Consider the following 20539-nt stretch of genomic DNA (forward strand, 5'->3'; position numbering starts at 1 on the left):
CATTTCCTCCAACCCACTATTTTACTTCAACAATGAAAAAGCCCACCAGTGAGCTTGCCCAGGTTGTGCTTTGTTTTCCACGACAGCATGAAATACACTGGTAAAATGAGAGAGTGCCAGATACAGGGGGTCTACACAGTGAGTTACTAGTCTTGAACTTACAGATAATGGCTGTTTTTCTCCACAATGAGACATACTTCACCATGATCTTGGCCTCTACTGTATTAGGTACAGGTCTTTTAAGAAATCCATACCTTGACAACCCAACATTTAATGAGACTGAAATTACTCAACGACTGTGTACACAAACGAAATTGTAGCTGGGCTATGTGTTAGTAATATTCCAGTTTCAGTGCAATTAGTGCCACTCAATATGTAGCGTAACTCAAGCATATAATTAAGTGACAACTCTGCATGTTATAACTGTTTGCTGAAGATTTCTCTCCAGTTTGTTTACAGGAGTGAGGCCCCTGAAAGAACCTTAGCATTACCTTCCCGAAGGGTAAAAGAAGACTAGCAGTTTTTGTCGTGACATCTATTGTATAAAGGTGCAACACCATCTAGGAAATCACAAAGTCTAATTTGCTGCTGCCTTACTGGTAACATTGTCATTTACCTCTGTGCAAAGTGGGCCCCAAAGTTATCGCTCTAAATACGCAATATTTATTCTTGCTTTCCACTAGTGTAACTAATTCCACAGAGTGCCAGCTCCTCCACCCCTGTGTGTTTGCCTGCTGGCCCAAAAGGATTTAGCCAGGCAGCTGGGTTCCTTGGCACTAGGTGCCCGATTCAGGAGCAGAGAGGGAAAGAGATGGGCATGCTGCTAATCTTTGGTGGCATAACAGCACTTCAGGGATGGGTACAAGGTGATCAAACTTTAAAGTGTTCTTGTTTTAGCCAAAGCCTCAGCTGGCCATTGACCAGTCTCAGAATTAGGCAGTTCGGTGCACAGTGGCTTAAGGGGGTAAAGCATGTTTTTTTAGTGACTTTTAAGAGAATGACAAAATTAATACAGTTAGGGAATCTGAATTTTGATCTAGGTTCAGACATATGTAATAGTGAATGACCAACAGCAATTGGTGGCCGTTCGATTACAGGCACGTTTGATCCCAGTGTCAGTGCCTCGAGAATTAGTTAATACTGACAAGTTTAGCAATATGAAGCTGTTAAAAAGAAAGAACAAAGATTGCTTTGACATTCTGATTCCCTTACCTTTTATGGTGATGGCAATCAGACACACCAGGCTGGCAAAATATATATTTACATGAAGGTTTTATTCAGCCAGTGGTGCTAAACAAAGTCGCTATCAAGCAAAGCCAGTGGCTGCATGGTACAGCAGCTGTGCCCCACCCTTCTGTATCCCTTATATTTTTCACAAATTGCTTGCAGTGTAAGCTGGATATGTTTCTTAAATTGTTTGCTTTAAATTGACTTCTGCATAATCAAATGCACCCTCTTACCATTCGTGTTTTCTCTATCAGCGAAACTTAAAAAATGAAAGTGCAGCTGTATGAATACATATGGCCTTGTTTAGCAGTTTTTGCTGGGTATATGGCTGATCTCAATTCCCCAGAAATCTTTCACTGACAAAGGTTTTTATTTGTGTGAACATATAATTTAAAAAATCACACTGACTTCTCCAACGTTTTCACATTTCACTGCGTTGCAGGTTTTAGCTGAGGAACGCTGTATTAGGAAAAGTGATTATGTGATAGAAAAGTACCAGAGAGATTGTGCATCTGTTGGACATGTATTTAGAATGCTTTATTACTAGCTACTGACCCTTCAGCTATGTTAGGAAGTCACTGGTGCTATTCTGGCACTGCTCATCTCCAGAGCACTCTCCCTACCTAGTACGTTTAGTTAACTCTGGCAGTTCTGTTTCACAGAATATTTATATGCCATTATTCAGTTTAAAACTACTGTGATAAAATTACATAGACATGTGATAAAACTACATAGAAGTGTTTTGTCACACCACAGTCTTGCACATCTATAATTTACCAATCCATTGCTTAATCCCTTGAAGGGATTCTTTCAGTTGGCCTTCTGACCCCCCATATTGTCTCTCTAGGTCACTGAGGAATGTACTTACCTCAAGTAGCTGGTGTTTTCTTCAGCTTTTTCTGCTGGGACTGTACCTTTGTTCTTGTATTCAAAGACAGCACATGTACATGCCACAGAATCAAACCAAAGAACAATTTGGACTGTGTTGTAAATTAAACCAAATGTAAAAAAATAGAATCTGTTATTGAAAAAAAATATTATATCATTCAGTTAAAAAGGGTGTTTGAGATACTCAGACCTACAGAAAAGTAAAATATTTTCATGACTAGGAGAAGAATATATACATATTTTCTGAAATTCAGAACCAGGAATGGTACTTCAAAAACATATATGCATGCAAAAATTCCTTTTCTTTTCTTCCCTTCCCTGTTAGACCTGATGTAATGCCTCTTTTCAGCAAAACACCTGCACATGACGCTTAAATTTTTGTCTGTTACTACATCAAATTATTTCACTAGTTTGTGTCAAGTTGAGGTGCATACTGAAATACATGGGCTCATAAGTTATTTGTGACTCTGCCCTTGCACTTGTTTGTAAAAGAGCTAAATAGACAGCATAAGACAAAAAAGAACAAGTTCCACCTGAGTGAAAGGCAGTATGTGTCTTGGGTTGGAGCAGGAGTGTGTGTGGAGAGGTTGAGGGGGAAAGTGTCTGGGGAGAGTATTAATTTTCCTTTTTATCCTGTTGAGTTTAGCTTTTCTAGCCTGTTTTGTTAAGGGGGTACAGGCTCAGAATTCTAAATAGGAAGGAAAAAGTACATTTTGAGGAGCTAAGCATGGCATGTTTCAGGTCAGACTTTCAAAGGAATCTAAACCTGCATGTTTTACAACCTGGCCAGGCAGATAAATTTGGATGCTCGTGTTTCCAACCACCTGCCTGCAAGTGTATACAAAGCTGTTAGAAGGTGACTATGCAAATACCTCTCTGTGCTTAGGTTTCTTACAGTAGATGGATCCCTCGTATGCAAACTCACCACCCGTGGTTGGCACAGTCTTCTTCCTGAACAAGAAAAGATCAAACCTGAGTCTACCAGGCAGTGGGATTTAATGGGATCAACAGTCATGCTGAATTAGGCATTATTAGAATTTTTTTTTTCTTATAACAAACTTAGTTCTCTTAAAATCATTGTTTTTTAGAAATTTCATCCACTGGGTAAGATAAAAGTGCCTGTGACCTGAGTCACTGATTCTTACTGGATTTTTGGAAAGCCAGAAGCTCCTTACTTCTTGTAAGCCCTATGATGAGTCTATTAGGAAAGGTTCAGAGTAAACAGGATTATAGCATGCCAGTCTGTACCACTACTGATGAGATGAAATGGAGTTCAGTTAAAGTGCTGACACCCGCCATTTTAATTTATGTATTCATTTGCTTATTTTTTTGGACAGAAGGATAAAGATTTCCGTGGAAACAAATTACAGCCTTCAGCATTGGCAGGAGTTCATTTCAAACACATTTTGTGATCACTCTGATTTGGCAGGTGCTTTTATGGGACTTACCGTCCTGGGAGCATAAACCTCTCATTGCTGGCAAAATATTTTCCCCACCCCAGCACAAGATTAGCTTTGTCTTGAAAACCCTTTTTGTCCAGTGGGTTTAAAGGACATGGCTAAGACATTTATTGGGGTAAATATTTGGCACATCCCCATATCTGTCTTTTAACTAGTCAGAGTGACTTTGCAGCTAAAACCTAAAACTACCTCAACTCTAGGTGCATTTCATACCAAAAGAGAAATCTGTGATCAGAAAGGGTGAAGCCATAGCAAAGTCAGCTTCAAATAAATGGCAAGAGGAACTGCTTGGCAAAGGTGCTGATTTGGAACTAAATAGAAATAATATTGTCTGAAAGCCAGACACTGCCTACCTGTCCCTGGGAGCTTATGCAGTGAGAGAGGGCAGAGAAGCTCCTTCACCTGCAGCGATGCTGGCTGATGCAGGAGTTATCCCACCCAGCACAGCTCTGCTTCTGCTTCCTCATCCCTCCTCAGAGATTACCCTGTTAATTGCAACTGACACCAATAGTCTGATGGTTATTTTCTGTGTGGTGTAAGGGAGTTTCCCGTGCTTGTGCCTTTAGTGCTTGGCCATCCCTGTTTTCTTAGAAAGTCTCGTCCGCTTGAGCCAAGAGGCAACTTAGCCACAGGACACCTTAGTGTACTTTCTCTCTTCCCTTAAGAATTAGTATTTATTGCTTGATTGATTTTAGTTGAGCTTCCATTTTCTGTCTGAAAAATGCTTAAAACATCCCTCCTAACAAGAGATTGCAAAACCCACTTTGGATCTGGTGCTATGCTTAACAGCTGGGGAGCCCATGTGAGCCCACTTCAAGCTGCAGAAATACAGCCTTTATACCAAGCAACAAGGTGTGCCCTTATCCATACAGGGCTGGCAACACAGAAGACCGCCTAAGATTGAGTTTGTGGCTGTCTGCAATTCCTTTTCTTCTATTGCATATAGACTCAGACCAGCCATTGACCAGAGTAACCTGTTAATCCCTTGTATGTAACCCTTCATCTCTCTCTGGCATGATTCCACAGGGTCAGTGATTGTATTTAGCATTGATTTCAATTAGTTTAACAGGCCTTCAAAAAGGACATAAATCTGAATCCAGCACACCAGGAAATCATCATTATTGTGTCAGATTGGCAGAATAGGCTGTACTTTTTAATTTTCAAATGTACAAGCTTGCCAGTCTCCATCGCAGCCATGCACTTAAAATCTGGAATATTCAGAATACATGATAGGATATAGATCTGGAAACTAACAATTATGTGATTTTTTTCACACTTACCTTGTGCTTGGGCCTTACACTTATCTATGCCTTCAAAGCCCCTAAGAACGGTGCATTGACTATATTGAATTTCTGCTTTGAGAAACTTAGGTGCAGTCAGCTTGGGTAAAGATTATGCACAACATTGGCTGTTTAGGAAGACTTGTCTTCTTTAATGGTATAATATGAAAAAAATGTTCTAGTGCATTTAGATGTAAGCTAGCTTGTAGCTAACAAATTTGATTAAGCAATGAAATCAGTTTTCTTTGCACATCTTGACAACAACTGACAAAGTGAGCATATAAAGCATTTCTCTCAAGTCTGTAAGCTGAGAAATGTCTTAGGAAAGCAAGCATCTGAAATATACCCTAAAATGTCTGACAGTATACTCTCTAGAATTTCTGCCTAAATGAATGACTAAGATGCTTGAGAGAACACTCAGCATTTTCATAATCCTTTACCAGGAATAGGTACCTATTCTGTCAGTTCTGATGGTTTCTCAAGTGAAAAATTCTCTATCTATACCTTTTACATGTTCCTTCATGATGTCTAAAGTTAAAAATTTATTCTTGAGAAAAACTGGTGCCATGTGTGCACCTAAGGAACAGTGAGCAATCATTACATCCACTATTTTTCACAATCACAGACTGCAAAATAGTAAACTGTGAAAATATTTTTATTTTTCTTTCCTGGTAGATGTCCGTAGAAGAACAATTTATGAGTACCACAGGGTGGAGCTACAGATGTCAAAGATTACCAATCTCTCAGCTGTTGAAATGATACCTCTTCCAAGTAAGTAAAACATAACGCAGGCAGGAACCAGATCTGGGAAGGACCCCCCACCTAGCAACACACAGGCAATTTTAAATATTTTGTTTTATCTGTGGACTTGAAATCATGGACAGATTCATTTATCCTCTGTCAGATTTGTTCCCCCATGGATGATGTGTTTGTTATCCAGTGCATCCTCATGTATCTCGAGTTACTTTATAGGTATATAGCTCCCAGTAGGTTTTGAATGAAATCTGTGCCAAATCATTTTTTCAGAAGAATGATTATATTTCTTTTAAATTTGTTTCCTCAAGAAAAAAAGAACAGTTTTCATGCTTACAAGGCAAACACAAATTCTTCTGTGTACTGTGCATCACATTCCAAGGGAATATCACCAAACACATTTTGCAGTTCATCTGCCTCTTTTGTCCAAGGTAAAACTACATTGTTTAGAAACCTCTGTGTTGAAACTGCCAGCTGTACTATTGTGAAAAAATGGAAACAGCTATTTTTCTTTTTTCTAATCCAATTATAGTTCTTGCACACTTTCTTGCCAGTCTTATTATCTGCATTATGTCTGAATGTTAGCAACACCAAGGAACACTGGAGCGAGGGAAGAAAGAGATTTAAGGAAATACTTAATATTAAGCAAAAAGATAAAAATTTAGCAATGAAACTGAATAACAGATGTGGAAGTGGGAATATATTTACAAATGGAATACAAATGGAGTCCTACAGATAAAATGTACCTCTGTGCATAAGGTTGTGCAATGCATTGTAATAGGCTGGTTTTAGTGTCTTATTTTGGACATGCGTGAACCTGTTGAGTCCCTAAATATGTATTATCAGAAGATGTATCCTTTTTTGCTTTTTATGAGAATTATTTGTGAGACTAATGTAATAATTTGTGTTTGTTTATCTATGTCTCAGCTTGTCTCCAGTTTGCCAGCTGTGGTCCCTGTGTCACTGCCCAGATTGGTTTCAACTGCAGCTGGTGCAGTAAACTCCAAAGGTAAAGAAATGGATTTTTCTTTTTTTGCATGGGTATGCAGCTGTGCTCAAAGGATATCCAAAAACATTGCCCATGGGTTATTCAACACTAGGGGTTGTTATATTTAGGTCTTATATACATGCATTCACATGAACATACACCTCAATTGCGATCACTAGCAACACATCATTGTCCCATTTCACTTCAGCAAAGAAATTGGGCAAGAATGGTCAAAACAGTTGTTTTGGGGCTTTAGCCCTTGTTCCTATTTCCTTAACCCGCTTGAAAATCCTTTCAAAGGAGAACAAGAAGTAGAAATCGTAATAAAATTCATATTTTCTCCCTGTATCCCTGGCTTCATCAAAAATAATTTAATCACATGGAGGTGCAGGGTGGTAATGTAACTATAAAGACATCCTTGTTCTCTTAACAGTAGGGAGACTGACACATCCAAAGACCCAGAGTCTTTTCTTTTTTAACCCCTCATTATACTTAGCAGTTACTTTGGGTCTCCTCAGCCTCTCACTGTCACACTGATGAGGACAGTCAAGTCAGTAGCAGGAGTGATTTGGACTCTGTGGAGCAGCTGGAGCACAGACAGCAAAACGGAAACTCTTCAGCTGTAGCTTTTCTAAAAAGTTCTTCAGTTGCTGACCTTCATAGCAAGAATTTATTTAACACCAGTTCTCTGACACAAAATGCAGTATCATACTGGATATTTGTTATTGTGTTGTTCAACCCTAGTGGTTAGGTTCAGAAAAGTTACGTATAAAATTGATGCATAATGAAAGGAAAAAATGCTATGTGCAGCCTAAAACAGTGTAATGATTTTACACCATTCTGAAGAACTGATAAACAGATGATGAACATGGTACAGTATTAGGAACTTTAGGTCACTTTTATTATGTTTTCTTAAGCTTCTACTCCCTTAGTAAGTCATTTGAGAAGTCACTTCGTTGTCAGTTTCTCTTGCAAAAAACTCTTGAGTAGAATTACAGCTAAATTAAATCATTTCACAGAAAACATATCAAACATCTTAAAGAGCAAGGTTACTTGTAGAAAATTGTTCCGAGCAAGCATGAAGAGATCTTGCTTGCTTTAGCCAATTTCTTTCTTTTGAGTATTGCTTGATTCTCCTTCCATTAATAAATGTTGTAGCACTGAGTTTCTGTTGGCTTTGGTTTGAGCAAGGACTGTAGCTTTGTGGCCAGCGTTCTCATTTCTGTTTGGATAAACTCAATTATATGGTAAAGTTCCAACCTCTTATGAAGAACAGGCAAACCTTGAGATCCTTTGTGTTTTTCTGTAGTTTCTGAAGAACTGAGTTTCCTGAGTTCTGGAATTGCTGGAAAATCTGTTTTGCTCACTAAGGCACAAATTCACTGTGGAGATCTACAAGAATTTTATCCTTCACCTTTAGCAGGAAGCAACACCAGACACATAGTCACACTGTGTTCCCTTCCACATATTTAGGTGAATTTGTGGCTGCTCCTTCACAACTGGCAAGGTGTAATTTACTGCTGAATGATACACAGTCTCAACACACCTACTTCTGTTAAATTAAATTTTGCATGAAAAAAATCTTGCTTTTCATTTTGCCTGTGAAGATCACACTGCAATTAAAGATGAACCTAGCGTGAGGCAGTCCTGCACTGTTCCCCAAAAAACAGCTGGCCCCATGCTGCAGCACAGTAGTGCCTTTACCAAGCTGCAGCAGATAGATTGAACAGTTTTATTGCTGTTAATTAGTCCATTACTGACAGTAGTGAGACTGTCATATCATGCAGGCTGTGTTTGGACATTGTTTGACTAGCAGCAAAAGCAGAAACAGGAGTTAATGTCTTAAAAAAAAGGATGGATCCAGAAAAGCAAACTAAGATTATGCCTCTACATGGGAATTTCAGTAGTTTAAAAACAGTCATACCATCCAATTTTCATCTATAAAGATAAGTGCTATTCAGCCAGGTTTAAGCAAATGGAGAATTGTGTGTAGAATCATAATATAGTTCAGAATGGAAGGATTCACTAGAGGTCATCTAGTATAACCTCCCACTCAAAGCATGGCCAGCTATGAGATCAGACCAGTTTGGTCATGACTTTGTTCAGCTGTGTCTTGAAAACCTCTGAGGCTACGGTTCAGTCCCCTGAACATCTTAATCTTATACTAGATTTTACACCTTATTTTTCAAATTGTTATTTCCTCCTGAAACATGGCTTTGGTGACAACATCTGTCTCAGGCCCCATTGCCTTTCTTGGCCACTGTCCTCCAGCTTCTGGAATGAGCAGCTTATTTCAACTAATTCAGTTCTACAGAGAAACAGATCTGAAATAATAAGTGGATACATATTTTGTGAAAAGAGGCAACTTGCTTTCCAACATGTGAAGACTGAGCATTTATTCAGTTAGGGTACATTACACTGCAGGATCATTGTGATCAGGACTCATTCCTGCCTCAGCTTTGACAATTTTCTGCTCCCTACCAGTTCTAGATACTCTCACCTGCCTTCTAGTCAAGTGCCTCTCTTCTTTTACCTTCTGTTCCTCAGCATGTTTATTCATTTTAGGGAGATACAAAAAAAAAAGCCTTATTCCATTCTCAGTGAAGATGTCTGGATCACAGAAGAGTACTCAGAATCATTTACTTCAGTACTACACTGTGGTTTTGCTCCCCTCAAAAATAAATTCACTGTGTTAAAATGTTATTTTTGCATGTGATAAAGAAGCACTTGCTCAACAAGAAAACCTCACTGTCCTGGTTAAAAATCATAATGGATGGAAAGTTGTGAGTTCTTTCATCATAGTGCTCCAGCTTTTTCTGTGTGTCGCTGCTCTTCAGTCACCAGCCTTGTAAATCAACCTAGACTTTTCTCTCCTGTTGTGATATACATTGCTCTGCTGCAGCAGAATAAAATCTGCTTGGAAAAACAAAGGCAAAGCATTACATGGAGTATTCATGTAGACATTTCAGAAGTGCCTAGAGTACAAAGAAAATTAATATTTACAGTCCACTTTCAAATGACTGCTCACAGGGGTTTTTGAAGGAAGCAGAAGCAGGTGCTTAAGAGTAATGCCTGAGTAGTGCTTCTGTGTTGCAAAGCTGACTGGACACACTGGTCCAGGAGGAGAGAAACCAAAAGCTGTCTCTCTTGGCTGTAGGCAAAGCCTGGGGTGGGGAAAGCAATTAGCCTTTGGTGCAAAAGCCTGAAGAAGGCTTTGAACTTAATAGTGACAGATTTGCATTGTAGCAATAACCTACTGACTGATTTAATGCTCTGATTTCTGCAGAGCAAAAATGCCTGTTTGCTAGTGAGGAGACTGTTAGGGAGCAATGAGGGTCAGATATGGCTGTAAGAGACAGTGATGTTCCTCCTGTGGAGCCACAGTAGCACTTTGGTACTCTAAAGTAAGATGTCCCAGAGCAAACAGACTTCCATGTGCGTAATAAGCAAACATGCATCCAGGGGGAAACAAAACTCTATACCAATTCTACAACCCTTTTTTCTCAGCAAGTTATGACCCCATTTAGCCACAACAACATTACTACCAAGAACAGTATCTTATATATATATTTTTTCCTTGCATAAAATTTAAACCGTATATAGAATCATTCACACAACAAAGTACAGTTGCTGCAAAAATAGAAAGTTTGTATAAAACCTATAACTATACAAGGAAAATTGACCAGCAGAGCCATTGCAGAATAACTGCACTCCCCCATGTGGACAATCTGTGTTGGAATGAAAATAACTTGTTCTACAACAGTGAATTGTTTCCTACCTGTAACTCCAGCCCAGCTGCTGTGTAAACTCTGCAGTCTTTGGAGAGGCAGGTTCTTCTTGTAGGTGTTCAGAGCAAAATCCTCTATTCCTGTCACCCTCTACAAGCTTAAATCAGTTTCTGATTTCATAAGGGATCATCAAACTATCTGCTCTGAAATCCAGTATGACGTATGTCATACAGTTTCATCATGACTAAGTGAAGGCACATCATTTTCTTTTGACTTTGGCAGACGGAGGATCCCCCTAGGATTAATTTTATTTTTAACTATATATGTTTCATAATTGTCCCATAAGTAGAACCGTTCCATAAGTAAAAGAGACTAACTATAAATAAGTAACCTAAGATGGTATCATAGCTTTCTGTTACACAAGGATCTATGTCTATAAAATGCCAGAAACACTTAGCGTCTGTCTCATAGCAGTCATCTGTGGCTGAAACTTGGATTATTTGCTCTTCATTATCTCTGACTTCCCAGCATGTAAAAACTGGAAGAATTCATTAATGTTAGGCATGTTTATATCATCTTTTCATGCTTCTGAAAACGTTTATATACTCTAGGCACTTGGTATACCCTGCATGTTAGAGGTGTCATTTTCTAGGAAAGTTTTTGGAAGCTTTAAGGCAACTTTGCTGTTACTTTATAGGTTCACTTTGTACAACTTGCTTGCATTACTGGAATAGTAAGTTTCCTTGGAAATATTCGAAGTAATTTCCCAAGAAATAAATTGTGTTTATGAACTTTAGAAGAGTTGGCACTGAAATAGAATGGAAGTATAATGCTTAAATGATCAAGGAATTTTTAAAAGCCATCTTTATACAAAGTTTTGAAAAGATTTATGTTCAGATTCTGTAGATATTGATGGGTTTGTTTAGGTGAACTTCAGGAAAGTCTCAGATTTCAGCAGTGAAGTGATACTGCTATTTTAGTGAGTTCAGAAATAAGCAGACAAAGAGCACAGTCTTGCAATCTGTGCATGCTGGAGGCTCAGGTTTGAATTTGTCTCATGCTTCATTTCATTAACACAGGATAAAAGCATCTCCCAATCCTTGCAACATCCCTCAGGCTTAGCGTGGTACTATTATCCCAGCACTGGAGATGGGGAACTGGAGTGCTGAAGGACTAAGGGCAAGAGTTGCAAACAGTTTAGATGATAGTTTTATTCAGCTGTCACTGTTGGTATCTATATTCAAATTTTAAATCCTCAAAGCTGGCTGCCTTATGCCAAGGGCACCCAAAAGCCTAATGGCTAGATTCACAAGGGTGTTTTGCTGGCTGACTTTCTTAGGTTTTCAAGGGAACTTATGCAGAATAGGAGAGCAGTATTAAAAATACCTTTTCACCAAACTCTGCACTTAAGTATCTAAGACCAAAAAGGTCTCTAGGACTCATACACTTTATCTAAGGAAATACCTGCAGCTGACTGAGCCTAAGCAGGGCTCAGCAGTGAAGTCTCTGAGGCCCATGAAGCTCCTCTACTCATTATGCATGACACTGCCCTTTACACAAGGAGGCTCACAATAATCAGAGAATCCCCTGAGGCACAGGAGGTAAGTGAACGTGGGTCCTCTGAACACAAGTCACCCCTGAAGGGTGGCCCATTAGATGTTGAGGTTTTTAAGCCTGAGCACTGAAACTCATAGTCACTTGCATGGCACCAACTCAGAGCAGCTCCACTACCCTCTGGCAGTGGCTGCCTAGAGACTCAGGGTCAGCTCCTGCCACTGCTGTCCAGGCAGCCCTGCTGGGGACTTTCCTGGGTCTGCAAGGGAAGAGAGATTCAGCTTTGGGAGTCCCAGTTCACAAAAAGATCATGCTTTTGTTACGTGCTTAAATGCACTTTTATCCTTAAGAATCTCTGTTTTCCAGGCTATGCATTGAATAATCTGGTTTGAAATCATACTAGTTTATGACATTGACCCATGGAGTGCAAACCCCCAGTTTGAGAAGTGCCCTGCAACAGGCTGCACAAATTCCCGTGCTGGACTTTCTGTGTGTAGTAGTGAGCCAGGACACTTCATGCACTCTAGGAAGAGTTATTCTGCCCATGTGCGTGTGCACGGCTCCCAACGCTTCTTGTACTCTTAAAATAATCCTGAGCTAAGAAGATGAAAGAATCCCATTTGTGATACTGTCGTGGTTTAACCCCAGCCAGCAACTAAGCACCATGCAGCCGCTCACTCACTCCCCCCCACCCAGTGGGATGGGGTAGAAAATCGGGAAAAGAAGCAAAACCCATGGGTTGAGATAAGAACAGTTTAATAGAACAGAAAAGAAGAAACTAGTAATGATGATGATAACACTAATAAAATGACAACAGTAATAATAAAAGGATTGGAATGTATAAATGATGCACAGTGCAATTGCTCACCACCCGCCGATCGACACCCGGTTAGTCCCCGAGCAGCGATTCCCCTGCCCCCACTCCCCCTAGTTTATATACTAGATGTGATGTCACATGGTATGGAATACCCCGTTGGCCAGTTTGGGTCAGGCGCCCTGGCTGTGTCCTGTGCCAACTTCTTGTGCTCCTCCAGCTTTCTCGCTGGCTGGGCATGAGAAGCTGAAAAATCCTTGACTTTAGTCTAAACACTACTGAGCAACAACTGAAAACATCAGTGTTATCAACATTCTTCACATACTGAACTCAAAACATAGCACTGTACCAGCTACTAGGAAGACAATTAACTCTATCCCAGCTGAAACCAGGACAGATACATTTCACTTCAATGCTTTAACCGGTATGCCAGCAACAGCACTAGCTGTGTAAATGAAAAGGTTATGGCTCATTTTTATGGAATGTGTTCTGAGCAAAGTGAAAAATCAGAAATGTGTCTGGGAATAGTAGCAATAATGCAATTTAAGTCTTGATACTTCTAATCTTTTATTATGATAATTACTGTTCCCATCTAAACAGGTAATAAGGAAACAAGTTGTTTTGCATTCCATGCTGATTAGCTGGAAAGCAGGGAAGTGAAAATCTTTAGGCACTTGCAGCTCTCAAGAAAACATTTTACAGTTGAAATATGAAGTGACAGTTTTCCACAGTGCCGTTATGGTAATTGAGATAAAAAATTGTTGCCTATTATTTGTCTTCTGAACTTCTCGGCAAGCTTGAAATGTCTTGTTTGTTTATCCATCCTTTGGAAAGAAATTGGAAATATGTTTAGTTAACTTTCAAATCTGAGTTTATGTCTGGAAATCTTTAATATCAGGAAGAGGAAAAGGGTTAGGGTTTTTGTTTGTTTGTTGTTCTGTATGTTCCACCTGACAAGACCTATTTTCATAAAAATTGTGTTGAATCAAATACTGCAGTATAAGTAAGTCTTATGTAATCTAAAATATTTATTGGCTGAGCAAAGCACCACCCATACAGAATTACAAAAAAAGCACAAAAATAATTATCATACTATCTGACTACATAAACCCCCTAATTTACAAAAGAAAATAATTAAATTCAAATGAGAAACACAGGGTCTTTCTCCACACATAGCTTACTGTTTGGTAGCTACTTTTCCCTCATCTTTTATTTGATAGCTGATGCCATGGTGAAGGTTGTAAATTCCATTACAGAGCAGGGAAAGGCAACAGATGAGATCAGGACCAAAGATACTCATCAGCTGAGAGTGCAGATACATTAGCTTATTTGTGCAGCGAACACGTAGTGAACACCTCCTGTTGTGACAATGCTTTGGTCTAAGCCCTTCAGTTTATTTTACCAAATTGATGAAGTTCTTAAAAAAAAAATTAATAAAAATCTTGAAATCTAGAAGTTTTTAATGCAGATATTATAAATACACTCCTCAAAAGCTCTGGAAGTTCTTGTGCAAAGAAATTACAAAGAAGGCATAGAACTGAAGTTACCGTTGGTTTGATGGGTGAGGTAACAAGCTTGGGCATTGCAGTGCAAGGTGGCAAAACAGTACAGTGCAAGAAAGGAATTTTTACCTTGAGAGCCTGAAAATATTGTTACCCCTGTCCCTATATTCATAAACAACCATCTATAGAGCTCAATTTTTATTCATAGAATCACAGAATCATAGAATAGTTTGGGTTGGAAGGGACCTTTAAAGGTCATCTAGTCCAACCCCCCCCTGCAATGAGCAGGGACATCTTCAACTAGATCAGGTTGCTCAGAGCCCTGTGCAGCCTGACCTTGAATGTTTCCAGGGATGGGGCATCTACCACCTCTCCGGGCAACCTGTGCCAGTGTTTCACCACCGTCATTGTAAAAAATGTCTTCCTTATATCTAGTCTAAATCTACCCTCTTTTAGTTTAAAACCATTACCCCTTGTCCTGTTGCAACAGGCTCTGCTAAAATGTTTGTCCCTGTCTTTCTTATAAGCCCCTTTTAAGTACTGAAAGGCCACAATAAGGTCTCCCCGGAGCCTTCTCTTCTCCAGACTGTACTCCACCTCTCTCAGCCTTTCCGCATAGGAGAGGTGTTCCATCCCTCTGATCATTTTTGTGGCCTTTGTCTGGACCCGCTCCAACAGGTCCATGTCTTTCCTGTGCTGAGGACCCCGGAACTGGATGCAGTACTCCAGGTGGGGTCTCACAAGAGCAGAGCAGAGGGGCAGAATCATGTCCCTCGACCTGCTGGCCACACTTCTTTTGATGCAGCCCAGGATATGGTTGGCTTTCTGGGCTGCGAGCACATGTTGCTGGCTCATGTCCAATTTTTCATCCACCAGTATCCCCAAGTCTTTTCTTCAGGGCTGTTCTTGATCAATTAATCCCCCAGTTTGTTCTGATAGTGGTGATTACCCTGACCCAGGTGCAAGACCTTGCACTTGGCCTTGTTGAACCTCATGAAGTTCACATGACCCCACTTCTCAAGCTTGTCCAGGTCCCTCTGGATGGCATCCCATCCCTCAGGCATGTCAACCACACCACTCAGCTTGCGGTCATCTGCAAACTTGCTGAGTGTGCACTCAATCTCACTATGTCATTGATGAAGATATTAAACAGTGTTGGTCCCAGTATGGACCCCTGAAGGTCACCATTGGTCACTGATCTCCATCTGGACATTTAGCCATTGACCACTACCATCTGGATGCAACCATCCAACCAATTCCTCAGCCACCGGACAGTCCACCCATCAAATCTGCATCTCTCCAATTTAGAGAGAAGGATGTTGTGAGGGACGGTGTCAAAGGCCTTACAGAAGTCCAGGTAGGTGACATCCATAGCTCTTCCCTTGTCCACTGATGCAGTCACTCCATCATAGAAGGCCACTAGGTTGGTTTAAATGCTCACTTTTAAATAATTCCTGGTTTTAACTATTTGAGGGTTTAATTTTCCTTGTTTGTTTGCTTCAGGGATATTACATATTTCAATTCCAAACTAAAAGATGGGAGGAAGACTTGCTGATTTATACTCACGCTGTTTTTATCCCAACACCATTTAACTGAGAGTAGTGTACTGTTATTACAAAATTGGCCACAGTATCTAAGCCATTGAATTACAAAATTAAAAAAATGAGGTATTTGTATGGTTTAAACAAACCACCAGAGGGAGCATATATAATCCAATCAGTGTAATAGATTCATATACAAATGACAAGGAAAATCTCATTTTAAATGCTTTAGAAGGGCTAGAGGTTTAAAATATAGTGTATTCTGTAAAATATATTCTGTTCTATCAATGTGTATAACTTCATGAATTTGCTGATCATACTGCTGCTTCAGGCACAGAGAAAGAAATGTGCCAGATTCTGCCTGTCTATAGAAGTTGTGTGCCGCTACAGCAGTTCTTTATGCTGGAGTGGTTTTATATGAAAACATGGCAGAGTCCTAACACCTGGGTCTTAACAAGCAGATTGTTGAATTAGGTCAAATTTACCCTGTGATAAATGAAAAGTAATGTCAGTACTATTTTTCTAACTTGTATACTGTTTCTTTGCCAATTATGGAGCGATAATATCGAAAATCTAAGAAGTAGAAATTCTGGCCCTTTGTCAGAGTTTGCTCTGATTAAAATGCAACATATTTTCCTTCTGTTTTAAAAGTTGTGTTGAGACAGCAATTGGTCTTTTTAATGAGTACAACAAATGTATCAAGAATGAATGTGTAAATTTGTCAGCCCTAATACATCACTGACAAGAATGATACGATAACTAGATCTATACTTTATTGAGCAGAGAATTGCTCCACACCCAACTTCTTCAAATCTTTTCCAAGCTGCTTGCTCTTAATTTGACAAGCTAATTTGAACACATGAACTGCAAGAAACTGTTGGCAAATTAGCATTCAATAATTGAGAATTTTGTATGCATGGCAAGCCTGATGGGAGTAAAGCAAGAAAAGGAAGTGGCACAGAAGTGCTTAATGAACAAAGCATTTTCTCAAACCAGAGTGAGCCCAGTGATGGTATTGTTTGATGAAAGAAGCCTCGCAAGATCATAGTAATAGATATTCTCAAGCGGGGTGGCAGTTCTCTTTAGAAGACAGTGTCAGCTTCAGTAGCCTGAAGGTCCATTTAAAAATACATAACAGTAAAGATGTACATATCAGTAAAATGTACGTAATGGTACATTTAAAAGCACTGTTATGGAACTTATATGATCCTGAGCTTTTAACCTGTTTTTATTGAAATTTAGCCTGCAGCCAGATGAACTAACTTTTTGCTGAGATTAATACATGGAAAAATAGCAGATAAATAGCCTTTCTACATTTTTTTGATAAGTTTGTGGAATTTGTTAGTACCTGGATTCCGTAGAATTATTGTGGAATTTCTGTAATTCCCCTTGAGCACAGATTGTCTGGAACAATTCCTATGGTTAATACAAACAAACCTAAAAAGTTCAGTCTCTGAGCAGAACTCTCAGGTGCAGGTGCAGTAGCTCTGAGAGGCCTAGGACACGCCAGAGCAAGACTGGCCAATTCACTTGATACGGTGTGGGACCCGCTAGAGTAGAAAGAACCCTTGCGTGGTTCAAAGCTAATATCTTATAACGGACACATAATGCTTGAGAGCTGTGTTCAGGGCAAACACCCAAGCTTTTTCCTGCACTAGTAGAACATTGTCTTGTGAGCTTCATTCCTTGAGTTTCCTTTCTGCACATGTTCTTCTGCAGTGTCGTCCTTTCTGCTCACTGATGTTCTCAGCATCCTCAAGCTGGAGAATAAAACTACCTCTATACCTACCCAACTGAGCTTAAATCCTGCTTTCATACAGAAACTAGTCAGTTTTCTTACAGCTGCAGCATTAGTCACACACTTTTACATATGTATGCCTTGCTTTGTTTTCCTGAATAACTCAGAAAAAACATGAGGACAACAGTTATGCTCATAACTGATGCAGATTTTTAAGAAATGCAAGGCTGGGTTACAAAACTTTAAATTATTTCTACAAAATGGGCAGAAGATTGCTACAATTCTCATTACTCTGAAATCCTAATCTTTCTGTTGAAATATTTTCTATTAAATCCTTGACCTGAAGACTGGGAAGCATTTTGAAGTTTCTTAATCTAGATATAAACACAGTGATTTATTTAAGCCACATCACTCACACTACTCATATGGTATATTTGTGTTTCTTACCATATCATTTGCCTTTCAAAATTTGAGACTGGTTTCACTAGCTATTGGTTCCCTTGCCAGAGATGTTGCTGTGTCTTCTGGAGCTTAGAAACTCTGTTCATTATCTACTCTGCAGGTTTCTGTGGTATCCAATTTTGCAACACAGCTTGGCTAAGACACAGATATCACAGTCAATACAAAAAGGACCACTGCCTGGACAGTTTTAAGACCTTAATGCAAAGTATGTCTCATGTAGGTCTATCAAATATATCATATTTCCTAAGGTGTTCTATTATAAATGCAGGAAGTAGTTATTCAAAGATACAGAGGACAGTTAAGCACTTAAATCCCGTTGAGAGGAAGGAAAGTAGACATCCATCCATTATTTATACCTTTGAGAATATTTACTTCTGCTGATTAATTTGGAAGGAAGATCACAAAATCTGTGTTTAATTTCCATGTTTAATTTCACAGATGCACCTCAGATACCATAATGATAAAACAGTAGATAAATAGCTAGGTAGCACAGCTCTTTTGTGTAGAAACTTCTTTTGCAATTCTTTTACATACTAGTAACTTTTTATTCTTCATTTATTGTGTTAGAACAGTAAGACAAAATCCCATTCAGTCTTTGATGAACCATTTATATCTAGAACTGCAACTTCTGTGCCAGCCATAAACTTTCAAATCACAACAGAGTTGAGTTCAGACTTAATTCTGTATTGTTTGTTTATCCTAAGTGCTATAGCTGTAATAGTGGGTATTCCCTGCTCTGTTAAACAGGCATTCACTCTGGGATTAAAGTCATTTGCTGGCAGAACTGCACCATGTTCAGTCACACAGCAGCCCCAAATTCTTTTCTGTTTGATTTCATTTTTGCCTATTCAATTCTTACATTGATAGCTACTACCAGAAAGTTTGGATTCAAACATGTTCCTGTTTCACTGGTGTCGCGTCCCAAAGTTGGAGCGACTCAGGTTCGTGGATTTCCTTTGTCAGAATTAAGGTGAAACGACATCAGAGGAGTTCAAATAACAATCAACATTTATTCAACCTAGCTAACCTTGCCCAAGTACATGTGAACTTATCAATATGAACCTTGCAACATGTCATTAAGCCACTGTTTGAGAAGAGAAGGAAGGTGTAGAAAAAGAAATGGAAAAAGGAACATGACATGTATCAGAAGCAGAGCCCTCCCGTTGAGTCATGAGGTTCAGAGCAGACCCCCTTGCTTTCTGGACTCCTTCTCAAAGAGGAGCCCAGGGGCGGCTAGATCCACTCCTAGTCTCAGGCTTGGTCAACAGTTTATGTTTAAAAGGATGAGGTGTAGGGACTGTGGAAAAGAGAGAAGGAAAAGAAGGAGAGAGAGAAAGAAAGAAAGAGAGAAGGAAAAGAAGGAGAGAGAGAAAGAAAGAAAGAGAGAAGAAAAGGGTTTCACCAGTCCTGGGTCCAGCGTTGGTCCAGCCAGTGTAGAGATCCAGTTCCAGAGGGCGTGCTCTGAGAACTCATTCTCCCTTCTTTTATAGTGTGTTAGTTGATGGTCTCGACATGCGCAGTTCCCATTCCCGGGGTTCTCTGGAATCGGTTGGTGAGCTTTGGGGGTTTCATTGCGGAGTTGCCTCTCTTTCTCTGCTGGCATGACCGCTTAAGATAGAAGCACAGTCCCATCTTCCGTGGGGCCTCCTCCTCCAGGCACATATGCTGTGCTCCTTCTCCTGGTCACTTAAGATAAGGAATTGCAGCTTTGGAGAAGTGCGGTCCCACCCTCCGTGGGGCCCTCTCATCTGGCCACATTGTCCTGTTCACAAAACTCCAGCATTTTTACAGAGGCTGTTTTTTCCACCAAAGTTCTTTAATGAATGTTTGAGACATTGACTATAATTTGTCAGACCGTCACAACTGGTGAAAGGTGACACTTGCCTGTGAAAGGGCTCCACAGAAAGACACCTTAGAATGCAATTTATACATATCCTAGACATCTTAAGAGACTTAAACTTCTGGTCATTTTTCTATGCCATGTGGTGGGCTTTCTCAGGACTGAGTTTCTATACCAGGCATTATAGCCTGGCTGATTCCCAAGTAAATGGTTCAAATGGTGGTCTAATGTAACTACTAGACTTTAATTGTATAATCAGAAGAGTGCAAGGAACACATCTCAAAGAAAACAGACTTTCCTGATAACAAATTAAAAGATTTATACTTAACAACATGCTCACGCATTACACATGGTAAATAAAGTATAATGCAAAACAGTTAGGATGTTAATTTACATGGTACGGTGATGTGAAATATAGGTAGATGATGATTAGGTGAATACAGAAATTAGAACAAATAGAAAAAATAGGATAGTTATTTAAACACAAGAGTAAAGATTACTTCAAGATCTCTGAGAGGGAAGTTACCAGGTAAGGCAGAAATTTTACCTACTTTACCTGAATTCAGAGACAGAGCTTCAAGAAGGCTTTGACATCTGCGGATAGGAACCTCTTATATATGAGCACAGGTGCAAAGACAGAGGAGTGCAGTCAGGATCTCAAACTCCTCTTTGATTGTTTCACTATAATCTATCTTAACCTAAAATAATCAGATATCAACATATCATCTTGTCTACAGCATAATTTTTAACCTGCTTAGATTGTC

The 20539-nt window shown here is 39.5% G+C and overlaps 1 protein-coding gene across 1 annotated transcript in view; it reads left to right on the forward strand.

Moving 5' to 3' along the window:
- PLXDC2 (plexin domain containing 2) overlaps positions 1-20539 on the forward strand; it is a 283574-nt gene that overhangs the window by 218164 nt on the left and 44871 nt on the right. The window contains exons 8-9 of the mRNA XM_052803968.1: positions 5531-5626; positions 6536-6617. Coding sequence (XP_052659928.1) covers positions 5531-5626; positions 6536-6617 — 178 coding nt within the window. The remainder of the gene's footprint in view (positions 1-5530; positions 5627-6535; positions 6618-20539) is intronic.

The sequence above is a fragment of the Harpia harpyja genome, chromosome 1 (assembly GCF_026419915.1).
Source record: "Harpia harpyja isolate bHarHar1 chromosome 1, bHarHar1 primary haplotype, whole genome shotgun sequence".
Classification (NCBI taxonomy): domain Eukaryota; kingdom Metazoa; phylum Chordata; class Aves; order Accipitriformes; family Accipitridae; genus Harpia; species Harpia harpyja.